Source organism: Callithrix jacchus, chromosome 5, assembly GCF_049354715.1.
Source record: "Callithrix jacchus isolate 240 chromosome 5, calJac240_pri, whole genome shotgun sequence".
In the NCBI taxonomy this organism is placed as follows: Eukaryota; Metazoa; Chordata; class Mammalia; order Primates; family Cebidae; genus Callithrix; species Callithrix jacchus.
The window spans coordinates 102,100,920-102,117,932 of record NC_133506.1 but is presented as its reverse complement, the minus strand read 5'-3'; the positions used below and the strand labels follow the sequence as shown (position 1 = coordinate 102,117,932).

The following is a 17,013-nucleotide window of genomic DNA, read 5'->3' as shown; positions in this document are numbered from 1 at the left end:
GCAGGCGGAAGCCCCGCCCCTCCCCGCCCCGCCGCGCCACGCCCCACGACGACCTTGATTGACGGGCGCGCGGCGGCGCCTAGCGCAAGTGGCGTCCGGGTCCCAGCGCCGCCCGCCCAGTGGCTCACCCCGCCTCTTCCGCTGCTGCACAGCGCCTCCGGCTGGGCCTCCTTGGGAAACGTGCTGAGGCCTGCCGAGACTGATAACCAGCACCCTCGCCAGGTGCGTCTCACAACTAACTCATCGCTTTCTTGTCTAACCTTCAGCGCTACATGTATCTCCATTGCTCAGACGAGGAAACTGAGGGATAAAGTGGGGAATTGGCCCGGGGCTGTGGCTCAAAGTCCCAGCCCTTTGGGAGGCCGAGGCAGGCGGATCGCTTGAGCCCTGGAGCCCCGGAGTTCGAGACTAACCTAGACAACACGGCGAAACCCTGCCTCGCCAAAGATACTGCTACTATTTCTACTACTATTGCTGCTACTACTACTATTACTACTGCTACTAGCAACGCGCAGTGGAGCACACCTGTAGTCCCAACTTGGGAGGCTGTGCTGGGACCATCTCTTGAGCCCTGGGGTTTGAGGCTGCAGTGAGCTGTGATGGAGCCACTGCACTCCAGCCTGAGCGACAGAGCAAGACCCTGTCTCTGAATAAAAAATACTTTTTTAAAAAAGTGGCAAATTGACTTTTCCAAGCCGCATGATTTGAGCCCAGGTCTGACACGAGAGCCCTGGTCCTTAAATCATTGTTTTGCTGTCTCTCAGCAGCTCAGGCCTTAGGGGAGGTTACTAAAACCCAGGTATCAGCGAGGCACGGTGGCTCACGCCTACAATCCCAGCACCTTGGGAGGCCAAGGCGGGTGGGTCACGGAGGTCAGAAGTACAAGACCAGCCATGGCCAACATAGTGAAACCTCATCTCTACCACAAATAAAAATCAGGCTGGGCACGGTGGCTCATGCCTGTAATCCCAGCACTTTCGGAGGCCACGGCGGGTGTATCACGAGGTCAGGAGTTCAAGACCAGCCTGACCAAAATGGTGAAACCCTGTCTCTGCTACTACTACTACTAATAATAATAATACAAAAATTAGCCAGGCATGTTAACAGGTGCCTGTAATCCAGCTACTTGGGAGGCTGATGCAGGAGAATTGCTTGAACCCGGGCAGCAGAGGTTGCAGTGAGCTGAGATTGTTCCATTGCACTTCAGCCTGGGTGATAGAGCAAGACTCCATCTAAAAAAAAAAAAATTAGCCAGGTATGGTGGTAGGCACCTGTAATCCCAGCTACTTGAGGGTTGAGGCAGGAGAATTGCTTGAACCTGGGAGGCAGAGGTTGCAGTGAGCCAAGATTGCGCCACTGCACTCCACCCTGCGTGACAGAATGAGACTTGGTCTTAAACAACAGCAACAGCAAAACCCAGGTGTCACCGCCCAGGAGTTCGTGGTCTAATGAGGGATCCAAGAGAGATGCCTAAGAGATGACCAACAGGACAGCAATTCTGGCACAAGTCTAAGAAGGGTGTTGGCAAGTGTCTTCTGTAAGGACCAAGTAGTAAATAAGCTGGGCTTGGGCTTGCCATACCAGAAGGTCTCTGTCGCAACGGGTGTGACTGTAAGTAATAAAACCTTATGGGCAGGGCGTGGTGGTTCACATCTGTAATCTTGGGAAGCCAAAGTGGGAGGATTGCTTGAGCCCAGCAGTTTGAGACCAGCCTTTGCAACAGGTAGAGACCCTACAGATTTAAAAATATAATTAGCTGCTCATGTGGTGCCCTCCTGTGGTCTCAGCCACTCAGGAGGCTGAGGTGGGATGATTCCTTGAGCCCAGGAGTTTGGGGCCAACCTGGGTAACATAGCGAAACCTTATCCCTACAAAAATAAAAATAAAAAATAAATAAGTAAAATTACAAGGAAAACTTCCATAAAACCAAGACACGAATCTTGGTCTCATTCCATTTGGTTTTCTTAGTCTGATGGAAGGCAAGAAATGTGTATCTAATATATCTACACAATACCCAAAACACAACAAATAAGAAAACAGAAAGAAATATTCTAAAACTGCTCACTCTCAGGCTTGAAAAAAAAAATTTTTTTTTTTTTTTCCAGACAGAGTCTTGCTCTGTCCCCAGGCACCAGGCTGGAGTGCAGTGGTGCAGTCTCAGCTCACTGCAACCTCCACCTCCCAGGTTCAAGTAATTCTCCTGCCTCAGCCTTCCTGAGTAGCTGAGACTACAGATATGCACCAACACGCCCAGCTAATTTTTGTATTTTAGTAGAGATGGGGTTTTATCATGTTGGCCAGGATGGTCTCGATCTCTTGACCTCGTGATCCACCCGCCTTGGCCTCCCAAAGTGCTGGGATTACAGGTATGAGCCACTACGCCTGGCCCAGGCTTGGAATTTTTATATGCATTGTTTTTAAATTTGGAGCACAAGCTCCTCAAGAGTAAATACTCTTGTCCATCACAGTTAAGAGAGGAAGCTGGTTTGGAAGTAATGTCAGCTGACCGTTAGACAGGGTTTTACAGAGAGATAGTATCTCCATGGCATCACATTGGTCTAGAAAAGACTTTTCAAGTATACCCAGAGGATTCCTGGACACTGACTCCTGCTAATAGGGTTCCCAAGAAACAAACTAAGCAGCTTGCCAATTTATTTATTTACAATAGGAATATAATTATTGAAAAAAAAATCACAGGCCAGGCGTGGTGGCTCATGCCTGTAATCCCAGCATTTTGGGAGGCCGAGGCGGGTGGATCATGAGGTCAAGAGATCGAGACCATCCTGGTCAACAAGGTGAAACCCCATCTCTACTAAAAATACAAAAAATTAGCTGGACATGGTGGCGCGTGCCTGTAATCCCAGCTACTCAGGAGGCTGAGGCAGGAGAATTGACTGAACCCAGGAGGCGGAGGTTGCGGTGAGCCGAGATCGCACCATTGCACTCCAGCCTGGGTAACAAGAGCGAAACTCTGTCTCAAAAAAAAAAAAAAGAAAGAAAGAAAGAAAAAAATCACAATAGCTGGAAAATCAAGTTGTAACCAGAGAGCTGGATTCAGATCAGAAGACTTTGGTCATCTGATCAGCAAAGCCTCTTTCCCTCTTGTCTCCAACCTCTTCTCGGAAAGCTCCTAACTGTACTGGACACAGTTAACAATTTTTTGCTCTCTGACTCCACCTTTCATTCCTGCTCCCCCTTTTTTTTGTTTGTTTGAGACAAGGTCTTGTCTGTCACCCAAACTGGAGTGCAGTGATGCAGTCAGTGCTCACTGCACCCTCTATCTCCTGGGCTCAAGCAATTCTCACACCTCAGACTGCCTAGTAAGTAGGATTACAGACACCTGCCACTAGACCTAGCTATTTATTTATTTATTTTTGAGATAGAGTCTTGCTCTTTTTGTCCAGGCTGCAGTGCAGTGGCGCGATCTCGGCTCACTGCACCCTCTGCTTCCTTGGTTCAAGTGATTCTCCTGCTTCAGCTTCCTGAGTAGCTGGGATTACAGGCACCTGCCACCACGCCTGGCTAATTATTTTGTACTTTTAGTAGAGACGGGGTTTCTCCCTGTTGACCAGCCTGGTTGGTCTCAAACTTCTGACCTCAGGTGATCCACCCGCCAAGGCCTCCAAAGTGCTGGAATTACAGGCGTAAACCACCGTGCCCAGCCGACCCAGCTATTTTTTATTTTTTTGAGACCGAGTCTTGCCCTGTTGCCCAGGCTGGAGTATAGTGGCATGATCTCTACTCACTGCAACCTCTACCTCCTAGGGTAAAGCAATTCTCCTGCCTCAGCCTTTAGAGTAGCTGGGATTACAGGCGCCTGCTGCTATGCCCAGCTAATTTTTTGTTTTGTTTTGTTTTTTGCAAACAGAGTCTCACTTTGTTGCTCAGGCTGGAGTGGAGTTGCACGATCTTGGTTCACTGCAACAACCGTTTTCCAGGTTCAAGCGATTCACCTGCCCTAGCCTCCTGAGTAGCTGGGATTACAGGCATGCACCACACATATGGCTAATTTTTGTATTTTAAGTAGAGATGGGGTTTCACCATGTTGACCAGACTGATCTCAAACTCCTGACCTCAGGTGATCCACCTGCCTTGGCCTCCCAAAGTGCTGGGTTTACAGGTGTGAGCCACTACACCCGAACAATTTTTTGTAATTTTAGTAGAGATGGGTTTTCACCATGTTGGTCAGATTGGTCTCGAACTCCTGACCTTGAGATCCAACCTCCTGGACCTCCCAAAGTGCTGGGATTCTAGGACTGAGCCACCGCGCCTGGCAATTTCACCTTTAAAAAGGAGCTAGCCGGCCGGGTGCGGTGGCTCACGCCTGGAATCCCAGCACTTTGGGAGGCCGAGGCGGGCAGATCACGAGGTCAAGAGATCGAGACCATCCTGGCCAACATGGTGAAACCCCATCTCTTAAAAATACAAAAATTAGCCGTGTGGTGGTGCGCGCCTGTAGTCCCAGCTACTCAGGAGGCCAAGGCAGGAGAATCGCTTGAACCTGGGAAGCGGAGGGTGCAGTGAGCCGAGATCGCGCCACTACGCTGGGCCCTGGCGACCAAGACTCAGTCTCGAAAAAGAAAAAAAAAAAGAGGGGGGCGGGGCGGCTAGCCTAGGGCGTTAAGAGTCTAAATTTTAATTCTGTCAACAACTGATTAGGTAACTTAGTGAAATCACGTCCTCCACTGCGAAACTGGGCTGTAGGACAGAAGTTCAAATTCCCGGGTTGGCTTTCAATCCCACAGTATGGTGGTTCCACCTCCTGCGAGTTCGCCAAGGGAGGCATTTTGGCCCTCTCGACTCACCGTCCGCGCAGCCTCCTAAGCAGCCGTAAACTCCGCCCCTTGCGCTCAGGACGGCGCGAAAACCCAATTGACAAGAATTCCCTCCGAAGCTCTGTGGCCCGATCTGCGTTCCGCTTGCTTTCCCCTCCCCGGCCTGGGTCCCGAGCGCTCATCCTGGAGCGCTGGTTTTGAGTGCACCCTGCATACACTGGCCGCTCCTCAGGGATCTCGCAGCCCGCGCTTTCTCGCCGCCTTTTTCCGTGTTCGACTCGGCTGATCTGGGCCCATCCTCCTCGCCGGCTCTCTGTCGGTGGGCGCGGGGAATCCGAGACGGCTCAGCAGAATCCCAGCAACTCGCTCCTATTGGAGCGGGCCGCCTCCATGGCCTCTAGGCAGGCCGGGCTGGACCGCATAAGGTCTTAGGAGCCGGGATTCCGGGAAGCGGGGAGTATGGTGGGGGTCCTGGCCATGGCGGCTGCAGCTGCTCCCCCTCCGGTGAAGGACTACGAGATTGAGGTGAGGATGATTCAAGGATCTGTCGAGTTCCTTCCTCTGTCTTTCGGGGGATTGGGACGTGGGTCTGGGGGTGGGGGGGAAGGTGATCCTGACTTTCCCTCTGTGAGGGGAAAGGTGGGAACATTGTGAAGACCCACAGTTGTGTGTGACACATTGTGTGCAACAGTTGCCAGTGTGTGTCGTTTCTTAGAGTCGTGACAAGTCCTGATAAACATTTGGATTGGGAGATATTTGCAGGGATCACAGTAAGTTGGGGCCTTAAGATAACACGGCCAGTTCCCAGATCCCGAAATGTTGTGGAACATGATGTTTTGGACTTGCTACAAGTCACAGAGGACCCCAGGGTCAAGTTCTGGGTTCTTGATATGGAATCACTGAACTTTAGCTCTGAAAAAGATCTTTAAGTTCAACTAGTTCGTACAGCTACCTGTGCTAGGAATGCCACTTTAGAATGTCACAATAGAAATCAAGCAAGGTTCTTAAATCAGTTTCTCATGGCTTAGTTTTGGCGGTTTGGAGTTGCAGCTTGACATGTCGATGTTCTTTTATCAGGTTTCAGTGACAGGATCTAAGTGGTCATTACAGAGATTCTTTTTTTCTTTCTTTCTTTTTTTCTTTTAAGGATGGGGTTTCACCATGTTGGTCAGACTGGTCTTGAACTCCCGACCTCAGGTGATCCGCCGCCCGCCTTGGCCTCCAAAGTGCTTGGATTACAGGCGTGAGGTACCATGCCCAGCCCATTATAGAGATTCTAATGCAAGTAGTGGGCTAGCATCTTAAGGCAGACTTGCTGTATTTTACACCTTTTCATCTCAGACTAGCATTTAACTGAAGCATGTATCTTGGCCTCCTTGAAGAGAGCTAAGATGTATGTATGTTCATGTAACTGTGACCAGTTGTTTGTTTTTTAGAATCTGGTGACTTTTGTCTACTTACTTGTTATGCTGATACTCCTTTGTTAAATCAAGGCAGCTAGTTACTCAACTTGTCTCAGGTGTGGAAAGGACTTCTGGTACTTGATGTACAGTTCTTGATTTTTATGTGGTCTGTTCTATTAATCTTTCCATCAGTTTCTGGTTTTGGTGCCCTACTGCTAAGAGACCCTATTTCATAATAATGTTACTTAGCATTTAATAAAGTAAGGGTAAGAACCTTATACACATTATTTGGCTTAGCAGCAACCTTATGATCTGTTAACTGTATTCTACAAATAAAAGAAGGTAAAAAATAGCTAAAAGTAAGTTAATTTTTTTGAAAAAGTAAATGAAAAGTTAAAAGTAATTTGCTTAAGATTCTATATCAGTAAATGTCAGAGCCAGCATTTGAATTTAGATCTGCCACACTCCAGAACCTATGTATGTTGCCGTTGATATAGTTGCAGTTTTATAAATAATAACAATGGCATTTTTCTAATATGTGTATGATTCCTTTTTTTTTTTTTTTTTTTGAGACAGGGTCTTGCGCTGTCACTCAGGCTGGAGTGCAGTGGTGCAATCTCAGCTCACTGAAACCTCTGCCTCCTGTGTTCAAGCAATTCTCTTGCCTCAGCCTCCCAAGTAGCTGGGATTACAGACATGCACCACCGCATCCAGCTAATTTTTGTATTTTTAGTAGAAACAGGGTTTCACCATGTTGGCCAGGCTGGTCTCAAACTCCTGACCTCAAGAGATCTGCCCATCTCGGCCTCCCAAAGTGCTGGGATTACAGGCATGAGCCACTGAGCCCAACCTGATTTTGTTTTAACTTATACAATTTTAATCTGTCTGTAACTTATTTTGCCTCATATTTATCCAAATGTTTAGAAATTTGTCCTAATAATACTTATTACTCCTTTGCCCACTAACTTGAATGCTACTGTTTTTTTTTTTTTTTTTTTGAGACGGAGTTTTGCTGTTGTTACCCAGACTGGAGTGCAATGGCGCAATCTCGGCTCACCGCAACCTCCGCCTTCTGGGTTCAAGCAATTCTCCTGCCTCAGCCTCCCAAGTAGCTGGGACTATAGGCGCGCACCACCATGCCCAGCTAATTTTTGTATTTTTAGTAGAGACAGGGTTTCACCTTGTTGACCAGGATGGTCTTGATCTCTTGACCTTGTGATCCACCTGCCTCGGCCTCCCAAAGTGCTGGGATTATAGGCGTGAGCCACCACACCTGGCCCATGCTACTATTAACATATACAAAAATTTAAAATTGTCTGCTTCTGCTTTTCTAATCTGTTCCATTGAGCTGCTTGCCTATTCTCGAATCAGTATTTTGCATTTGATCATGATAGCTTTGTAATATGTTTTAGTTTTCTAGAAGTGTAAATCCCCCCTATATTATCTTTAAAAAAAAGTCCTTGTTATTCTGACAAGTTTATTCTAATAAATGAACTGAGAGAAGTTCAAAAATAAAGGCTGAGGGAGCTTTTTGTAACCAATAAGGTCGTATTTTAAAAAAAAAAATTTTTTTTTTTTTTGAGGAGTTCCGCTCTTTTTACCCAGGCTGGAGTGCAATGGCGCAGTCTCAGCTCACCGCAACCTCCACCTCCTGGCTTCAGGCAATTCTCCTGCCTCTGCCTCCTGAGTAGCTGGGATTACAGGCACCTGCCACTGTGCCCAGCTAATTTTTTGTATTTTTAGTAGAGATGGGGTTTCACCATGTTGACCAGGATGGTCTCAATCTCTTGACCTTGTGATCCACCTGCCTTGGCCTCCCAAAGTGCTGGGATTACAGGCTTGAGCCACCGCGCCCGGCCAAAATATTTTTTTTGAGATCTTGCCCAGGCTGGAGTACAGTGGCCTGATCTTGGCTCCCTGCAACCTCCACTTTCCCTGCTCAAGCCATCCTCCCACCTAATCCTCCCTAGTAGGTAGGTACAGTTCGCATTAGCACACTCAGCTAATTTTTTTGTATTTTCCGTAGAGATGGAGTTTCACCATGTTGCCCAGGCTGGTCTTGAACTCCTGGGCTCAAGCAATTCTGCCTTGGCCTCCCAAAGTGCTGATTACAAGCATGAGCCGCTGTACCCGGCGGGTTTTGTTTTAATATAAAGTTTGTACTGACGTATGTATATATATGTGTATAGTAAAGTGCACAAATTATGAGTGTACAGCTTGATATGACGTTGAGATTTGAATGTAGATTTAACTTTATTTTTTATTTACTTAGTTTTTTGAGATGACATCTTGCTCTGTCGCCTAGGCTGGAAATACAGTGGCACAATCTTGGCTCACTGCAACTTCAGCCTTTCAGGTTCAAACAATTCTCCTGCTTGAGCCTCTCGAGTAGCTGGGATTACAGGCATGTGCCAGCCACCACACGCAGCTGATTTTTGTATTTTTAGTAGAGATAGGGTTTCACCTCTTTGGCCAGGCTGGTCTCAAACTCCTGGCCTCAAGTGATCCAGCCGCCTTGGCCGCCGAAAGTGTTGGGATTACAGGTGTGAGCCACCGTGCCTGGTCTGGTTTAACTATAAAGCTTATTTTCTTCCTACAGCCAAATGTGATGGCTCACACCTGTAATTCCAGCACTTTTGGAGGCTGAGGCAGGCTAATCATGAGGTCAAGAGTTCTGACCAGCCTGGCCAATATGGTGAAACCCCGTCTCTACTAAAAATATAAGCATTAGCCAGGTGTGGTGGCATGCACCTGAATTCCAGCTACTTAGGAGGCTGAGGCAGGAGAATCACTTGAATTGTGGAGGCAGAGGTTACAGTGAGCCAAGATCGTGCCACTACACTCCAGCCTGGGTGACAGAGTGAGACTCCATCTCAAAAAAAAAGAAAAAAACCTTATTTTCTTTCTGATGTATCATGTTTTTCAACTAAAGGAGGCTTTAAAAAAAAATCCTATTATGTAAACTATTAGATCCCTGTTTAAAATTTATATTTTGTATTATCTTGCTTGAAATAAGTGCCTTTTTTTTTTCTTTTTAATTGTTAGCCATGCAAAAAACGAAGGAAAGATGATGACAGATCTTCCTGTAAAACAATTACAAAATATTTATCACCACTAGGGAAGACTGGAGACAGGCTTTTTGCTCCACCAAAACCTAGTAATATTCTGGATTATTTTAGAAAGACCTCACCCACAAATGAGAAGACACAATTAGGGAAAGAGTGCAAGATAAAGTCATCTGAATCATTACCTGTTGACAGCAGCAAAGATTGTAAGACACCTTTGGAAATGTTCTCAAATGTAGAGTTTAAGAAGAAAAGAAAGAGGGTTAATTTATCTCATCAACTAAATAATATTAAAACTGAAAATGAAGCTCCAATTGAAATTAGTAGCGATGATAGCAAAGACGACTGTAGTTTAAATAATGATCTTGTGGAAAGTAGTACTTCTGTTTTACATTACAAGAAACAAGTAGAGGTACGTGGAGAAAACATTCAAGATATAAAAAGTCAGCCAAATACTGTGAGCTCCCTGCAAAATTCTAAAAAAGTAAATCTTAAACAAGGGACCACAAAAAATGACTTCAAAAAGTTGAGAAAAAGGAAGTGCAGAGATGTAGTAGATCTATCTGAAAGCTTACCCTTGGCAGAGGAACTAAATTTGCTTAAAAAAGATGGTAAAGATAGTAAACAGGTGGAGAATACTACAAGTCATGCAAACTCTAGAGAAAATGTAACTGAAGCAGCCCAGTTGAATGATAGTATAATAACTGTCTCATATGAGGAATTTTTAAAAAGTCACAAGGAAAATCAAGTGGAAGAGATACCAGACTCTACAGTGTCAATTTGTGTTCCTTCTGAAACTGTTGAAGAAGTAGTAAGAAGTGGTTATGCAGGTGAATCAGAAAACTCTGAAATTTCCCAGCAGGTACGCTTTAAGACAGTTACTGTTCTTGCACAGGTTCACCCTATTCCCCCCAAAAAGATAGGGAAAATACCCCCAATTTTCTTGAAACAAAAGCAATTTGAAATGGAAAATAGTTTATCTGATCCTGAGAATGAACAGACAGTTCAGAAAAGAAAATCTAATGTTGTTATACAGGAGGAAGAATTAGAATTGGCTGTGTTGGAAGCTGGAAGTTCTGAAGCTGTGAAACCAAAATGCACCCTAGAAGAAAGACAGCAATTTATGAAAGCATTTAGGCAGCCGGCATCAGATGCACTTAAAAATGGAGTTAAAAAGTCTTCTGATAAGCAGAAAGACCTTAATGAAAAATCTCTACGTGAAGAAGGAAGAGATGACAATTCTAAAAAAATCATGGAAAATTCTAGTATCCAAATGGTTTCAAAAAATGGCAATTCACGGTCACACACTGATAAAGGAACTTTTCCAAAGGAGAAAAGTAAAAAGCTAAAGAAGAATAAGAAAACATTAGATACTGGGGCTATTCCAGCTGAAAACATAGAGGGAAACACTCAAAAGAAAGAAACAACCTTTTACTTAAACGAGAAACAGTATCAAAATAGAATGACTTTAAGACAAAAGAAAACAGAATTTTTCAAAAGCAGCACTTTATTTGACAATGAAAGTCTTGTTAGTGAAGATATAGCAAATGATGACCTTCTGAAGGTTTCTTTTCTGTGTAACAATAATAAATCGTCAAGAAAAACCAGCATACCAGTTAAAGATATTAAGGTTACACATTCTAAGGCTGAATCTGAAGACAGCTTGCTAAATGTTTCCACACCCAAGTCAACCAGAAGATCTGGAAGAATTAACAGTATACCTACTATAGAAACCATCAGAGGTATTGATTCTGAAGATGTACAAGATAGCAGTCCAATAAAGGCTTCCACTCCCAAAGCAGCCAACTTACCGGAGAAGCATAGCTTATACACAGCGGAATTAATAACAGTACCCTTTGATTCAGAGAGCCCTATTAGGTAAGGTTTGTTTTTGTTCTAAAATTCTAGTATTATGAATGTATTATCAGCTGGGGACAAAAATGCTTTAAGCATTGGAGGGTATTATTTTTTTTCTAGAACATAGCTATTTACAAGAAAAAGAAGAGGAGTTCTTTTTTTTCTTTTCTTTTTGAGACGGAGTTTCGCTCTTGTTGCCCAGGCTGGAGTGCAATGGCACAATCTCGGCTCACCGTAACCTTCGTCTCCTGGGTTCAAGCGATTCTTCTATCTCAGCCTCCTGAGCAGCTGGGATTACAGGCGCGCGCACTGTGCCCAGCTAATTTTTTGTATTTTGAGTAGAGACGGGGTTTCACCATGTTGTCCAGGATGGTATCGATCTCTTGACCTCATGATCCACCCGCCTCGGCCTCCCAAAGTGCTGGGATTACAGGCTTGAGCCACCGCGCCCGGCCTCTTTCTTTCTCTCTTATTTCGAGATAGTTTTGCTCTTGTTGCCTAAGCTGGAGTGCAATGGCAAAATCTCGGCTCACCATTACCTTCGTCTCCTGGGTTCAAGCGATTTTTCTATCTCAGCCTCCCTAGTAGCTGGGATTACAGCCTTCCTAGTAGCTGAGATTATGCCACCACGCCTGGCTAATTTTGTGTTTTTAGTAAAAACTGGGTTTCTCCATGTTGGTCGGGTTGGTCTGAAACTCCCAACCTCAGATGATCCGCCCACCTTGGCCTCCCAAAGTGCTGGGATTACAGGCATGAGCCACCATGCCCTGCCTTGAAGAAAAGAACAGAGCTTCAAAAATGCTTCCTTGTTTGCCACATTTAATTATTTAATTTTGAATTTGTTTAAAAAATTATTTATTAGCCGGATTCGGTGGCTCACGCCTGTAATCCCAGAACTTTGGGAGGCTGAGGCGGGTGGATCACAAGGTCAAGAGATCGAGACCATCCTGGTCAATGAGGTGAAACCCCGTCTCTACTAAAAATACAAAAATTAGCTGGGCATGGTGGTGCATGCCTGTAGTCCCAGCTACTTGGGAGGCTGAGGCAGGAGAATTGCTTGAACCCAGAAGGCGGAGGTTGCGGTGAGCCAAGATCATGCCATTGCACTCCAGTCTGGGTAACAACAGCGAAAGTCCGTCTCAAAAAAAAAAAAAATTTATTTATTATATATATATAAAAATAATATATAAATTATTTATTTATGCCAGAGATGGCATCTTACTCTGTTACCCAGGCTGGAGTGCAGTGGTGTGATCTCGGCTTACTGTAACCTCTGCTTCCTGGGTTCAAGCGATTCTCCTGCCTCAGCCTCCTGAGTAGCTGGGATTACAAGCATGTGCCACCACGCCTAGCTAATTTTTGTATTTTTAGTAAAGAAAGGGTTTTACCATGTTGATAAGGCTGGTCTCTAACTCCTGATCTTGTGATCCACCTGCCTTGGCCTCCCAAAGTGCTGGGATTACAAGTGCGAGCCACCGAGCCTGGGCTTTAATTTTAATTTTTATATTTTATTTTATTTCATTTTTGAGATGGAGTCTTACTCTGTCATCCAGGCTGGAGTGCAGTGGGGTGATGTCAGCTCACAGCAATCTCTGCCTCCTGGGTTCAGGTAATTCTTGTGCCTCAGCTCCTGAGTAGCTGTGATTACAGATGCGTCCCACCATACCCTGCTAATTTCTTATATTTTTAGTAGAGACGGAGTTTCACCACGTTGGCCAGGCCAGTCTTGAACTCCTGACCTTAACTGATCTGCCTGCCTCGGCCTCCCAAAGTATTGGTATTGCAGGTGTGAGCCACCATGCCCAGTGAGTTTGACTTACTTTTGAATCACTGGTTTGAAATTGATGGGAATTATTTTTTTTCTCCCGTTTTAGAACAGTCCAGAAATTGGAGCCCTAGTTGGTTCTTAGCTATCTGTCTATCTACGTATCTCTAGCTATCTATCTGGAAACAAGGTCTCACTGTGTTGACCAGTCTGGTCTTGAACTCCTGGAGTCAAGCAATCCTTCCATATCAGGCTCCTGAGTAACTGGGATTACATGCAGACACCTCTGTACCAGCTCTATCTTATCTACATTTAATTGAGATTCTTGTATGTTATAATCATGAAAATGTTTCTAAATATTTTTCTTTCAGAATGAAATTCACCAGAATTAGTACTCCCAAAAAATCCAAGAAAAAATCCAACAAAAGATCTGAGAAATCTGAAGCAAGTGATGGAGATTTTATTTCTCAGACTAGAAAGGTAATTAAAATATTAGAGAGTCCTATAAGTGGCATTCTGTTTCCCTAAAAAACAAATGAAAGGCCAGGCACAGTCACTCATGCCTGTAATCCCAGCACTTTGAGAGGCTGAGGTGAGCAGATCATGAGGTCAGGAGATCGAGACCATCCTGGCTAATATGGTGAAACCTCTTCTCTACTGAAAGTACAAAAGATTTGCCAGGTGTGGTGGCGCACGCCTGTAGTCCCAGCTACTTGGGAGGCTGAGGCAGGAGAATCGTTTGAACCCAGGAGGCAGAGGTTGCTGAGATCATGCCACTGCATTCTAGCCTGGGTGACACAGCAAGACTCCATCTCAAAGCAAAAACAAAAATAAGATACCAAAAAACCCCACATTACTATTGGAAGTACTGAGCCAAAAGAAAATTCGTGTATTTCATAAATTGGTTAACTACAACCCTATGATATTTTTCACTATTATCTCTTTCCTCTGGTTGATTAAGATACCTTATTGTGAGATGAAAGCAATTGATAAAGGCAGAGTGTAATTTACTTATGAAAAGCTTTTTTAGTGAGTTTATATTGTGATCAGTTTCCCTAACACTGCCGATCTTAGTTTGGGCTGCTGTAACAAATTACTGTAGACTGAGTGGCTTAAACGACAAATATATTTCTCACAGTTATGGGGATTGAGAAATGCACAATTACACGTCAGCTGATGCAATGTCTGATGAGGTCTGCAGATGGCTGTCTTGTTTTCTCACATGGTAGAGAACATGTAGAGAGAGGGCTCCACCCTCATGACCTCCTAATACCATCACATAAAGGGTTAGGATTCCAACGTACGAATTTTCAGGAGATACATTCAGTCTGTCACAGTACCTATAGGTCATGATTGAATTTTTGGCTTATTTCTGTAGATTAGAGACTCAAAAACAGAGTTTCTCAACCTTGCTAATACTGACATTTTGGTTGGATAATTCTTTGCTGTGGAGGGCTGTCCTGTGCATTTAGCAGCACTCTGGCCTCTATCCATAAGATGCCAGTAGCACCCCAAGTAACTCCCGTATTATGACAACCAAAAATGTGTCCAGTCATTGCTAAATATCCCCTGGAGGGGAAAATAATCACTTCCACTTGAAAAACGACAGATCTAAAGGGAGAGATAAAATATATAAGAATGATTTAGTTGTTTCTGCAAAATAAGCTCCTTGTCTCCACCGTGGCAGAATTGGAGCAGGTACAGGGTATGTGTGTTTTGAAAAAGCCACCAAGGTGACTCTGCATTAATCCTTGGGTGAAAACCACTTTCCTCTGCTTTTATTTAACAGCTATCATTTTTGACATCACATTCTAGGCACTGTGCTTAGTACTCACATCATTCATCTCATAAGGTAAATATTTAACCCTGTTTTGTAGATGAAGAAACTTGCTGTCAGTTCGTAGGATAAGGAAAAGGTTTTTATTTGTGATTCTGGGAAGTGTCTTTCCTAGGGTTACACAACTGTAAGTAGTTAGAAAGATAGTCTGTAGTCTTTGGGAAAACATGCAGGATTCCAGCTGATTGTACTACAGCTAAAGGTTAAAAGTCTCTGTGGTGAACTTTGTCCCATATATTTTATTTTTCTCAATTCTAGAAGACAGCTTCAAGTTTCCTCATGTACTACTTAAAATTGGGATTTAATACTAAATTTTCTGGCAACAGAAGTCTCAAAATTAAATGTATCCAAATTAGGACCTTTATCCAAACTTAGATCAGTTATTTTGTCTCAGTTTGTCAATGAACCTCTTACCACAGGGCCCTTGTTTACTGAAGCCTTATTCAGGCTTGTGTACTAGCTCTAGGAGAGAATCTTAGTAATTTTCTGGGTGAGATTTTTCTTTTTTCTTTTTTTTTTTTTTCCCATTTGTTATTTTTGTAGAGACGAGGTCTTGCTATTTTGCCCAGGCTGTTCTCAAACTACTGAACTCAAGCAGTCCTGCAGCCTTGGACTCCCACAAAGCTGGTATTACAGGCATGAGCCACTGTGCCTGGCCAGATTTTTCATGTTTCTGTGAGAATAAGGAGTAAACTGGTTCTCCTAAGAACTCCATATTGATAACAGTTTATTGTTTATCTTTGCAGATAATAGTTTTTTAATAGTTACATTTTTTTCTCTCCAGACATCTTTTCTCTGTTTAAATGTATATATTTTTTATAAAGGGATCGATCATATAATGTAAACTGTTCTGCATCTTTCTGTGTATGTTTAATTCCAACATAAAAACTTGTTGAACTCAATATGGAAAGCACATTCTCTGGAAGATAATATTTAAATGTACATGGTCACATTGTACATCAATGGCAATGCTAAGCCTGAAGGTCAGACTTTATTCTTACCTGATGCTCTTTTTCCATATCAAAATAGCTTTTCAACCTTGCTCCAAAGGATTCAGCCTAAAATACTCTTTGTACTCTAAACTATTATGTTGTAATTCTTTTTTTTTTTTTTGAGACGGAGTTTTGCTCTTGTTACCCAGGCTGGAGGGCAATGGCGCGATCTCGGCTTACCGCAACCTCCGCCTCCTGGGTTCAGGCAATTCTCCTGCCTCAGCCTCCTGAATAGCTGGGATTACAGGCACATGCCACCGTGCCCAGCTAATTTTTTTTGTATTTTTAGTAGAGACGGGGTTTCACCATTTTGACCAGGATGGTCTCGATCTCTTGACTTCGTGATCCACCCACCTCGGCCTCCCAAAGTGCTGGGATTACAGGCTTGAGCCACCGCGCCCGGCCTTATGTTGTAATTCTTGTTTGTTTTTTTGAGACAGTTTTACTCTGTTGCCCAGGCTGGAGTGTGGTGGCATAATCACGGCTCACTGCAGGCTCAACTCCCCAGGCTCAATCCATCTCCCACCTCAGACTCCCAAGTACCTGGGACTACAGGTTTGCACCATCATGCCTGGCTAATTTTTAAATTTTTGTAGAGATAGGGTCTTGCTATATTGCCCAGGCTGGCTCTGAATTCCTGGGCTCAAGTGATCTCTCCTGGGCCTCCCAAAGTTCTGGGATTACAGGCATGAGCCACTGCACCTGGGCTTATGTTGTATTTTTTATGTAATAGATCTTCTTGCTCTGTCTCTGTTTCTCTCTATATATATATGTAGGTATGTGTGATGTATATACACATAGTAATACACACAATAATAATGTATACTATATAATTGTACTTTACCTGTTTGTACTCTTTCTTCTTTATCATATATAAGAACCTTGAGATTGGGTATCGTGGGTCGTTCCTGTAATCCTAGCACTTTGAAAGGCCAAGGCAGGCAGATTACCGGAGGTCAGGATCTGAGATCAGCCTGGCCAACATGGTGAAACCAGGTCTCTACTAAAAATGCAAAAATTAACTGGGTGTGGTGGTAGGCTCCTGTAGTCCCAGCTACTTCGAGGCTGAGGCAGGAGAATCTATTGAAACTGGGAGGGGGAGGTTGCAGTGAGCTGAGGTCATGCCACTGCACTCCAGGCTGGATGGCAGAGCTAGACTCTGTCTTAAATAATAATAAAAAAAAAAACCCTTAAGGCCAAGGTCCATGTGTTATAATACTATTTTCTTGATAGTATCCAGCCCAGAGCCATGCATACAGGAGACTGGGTAACTGTTTGTATTTGGAAAGTACTTTGCTTGAATTTGGTGACTAAAATTT

The 17,013-nt window shown here is 44.0% G+C and overlaps 1 protein-coding gene across 4 annotated transcripts in view; it reads left to right on the top strand.

Moving 5' to 3' along the window:
• Positions 1 to 4,846: 4,846 nt before the first annotated feature.
• ATAD5 (ATPase family AAA domain containing 5) overlaps positions 4,847 to 17,013 on the top strand; it is a 67,064-nt gene continuing 54,897 nt past the window's right edge. For 3 of the 4 annotated variants that reach the window (XM_078373860.1, XM_035300864.3, XM_078373858.1), the window contains exons 1-3: positions 4,847 to 5,300; positions 9,224 to 11,121; positions 13,237 to 13,345. In XM_078373860.1, the coding sequence (XP_078229986.1) occupies positions 5,235 to 5,300; positions 9,224 to 11,121; positions 13,237 to 13,345 (2,073 nt within the window). In that variant the 5' untranslated portion in view covers positions 4,847 to 5,234. The remainder of the gene's footprint in view (positions 5,301 to 9,223; positions 11,122 to 13,236; positions 13,346 to 17,013) is intronic. The other variant, XM_078373861.1, reaches the window with a different exon arrangement.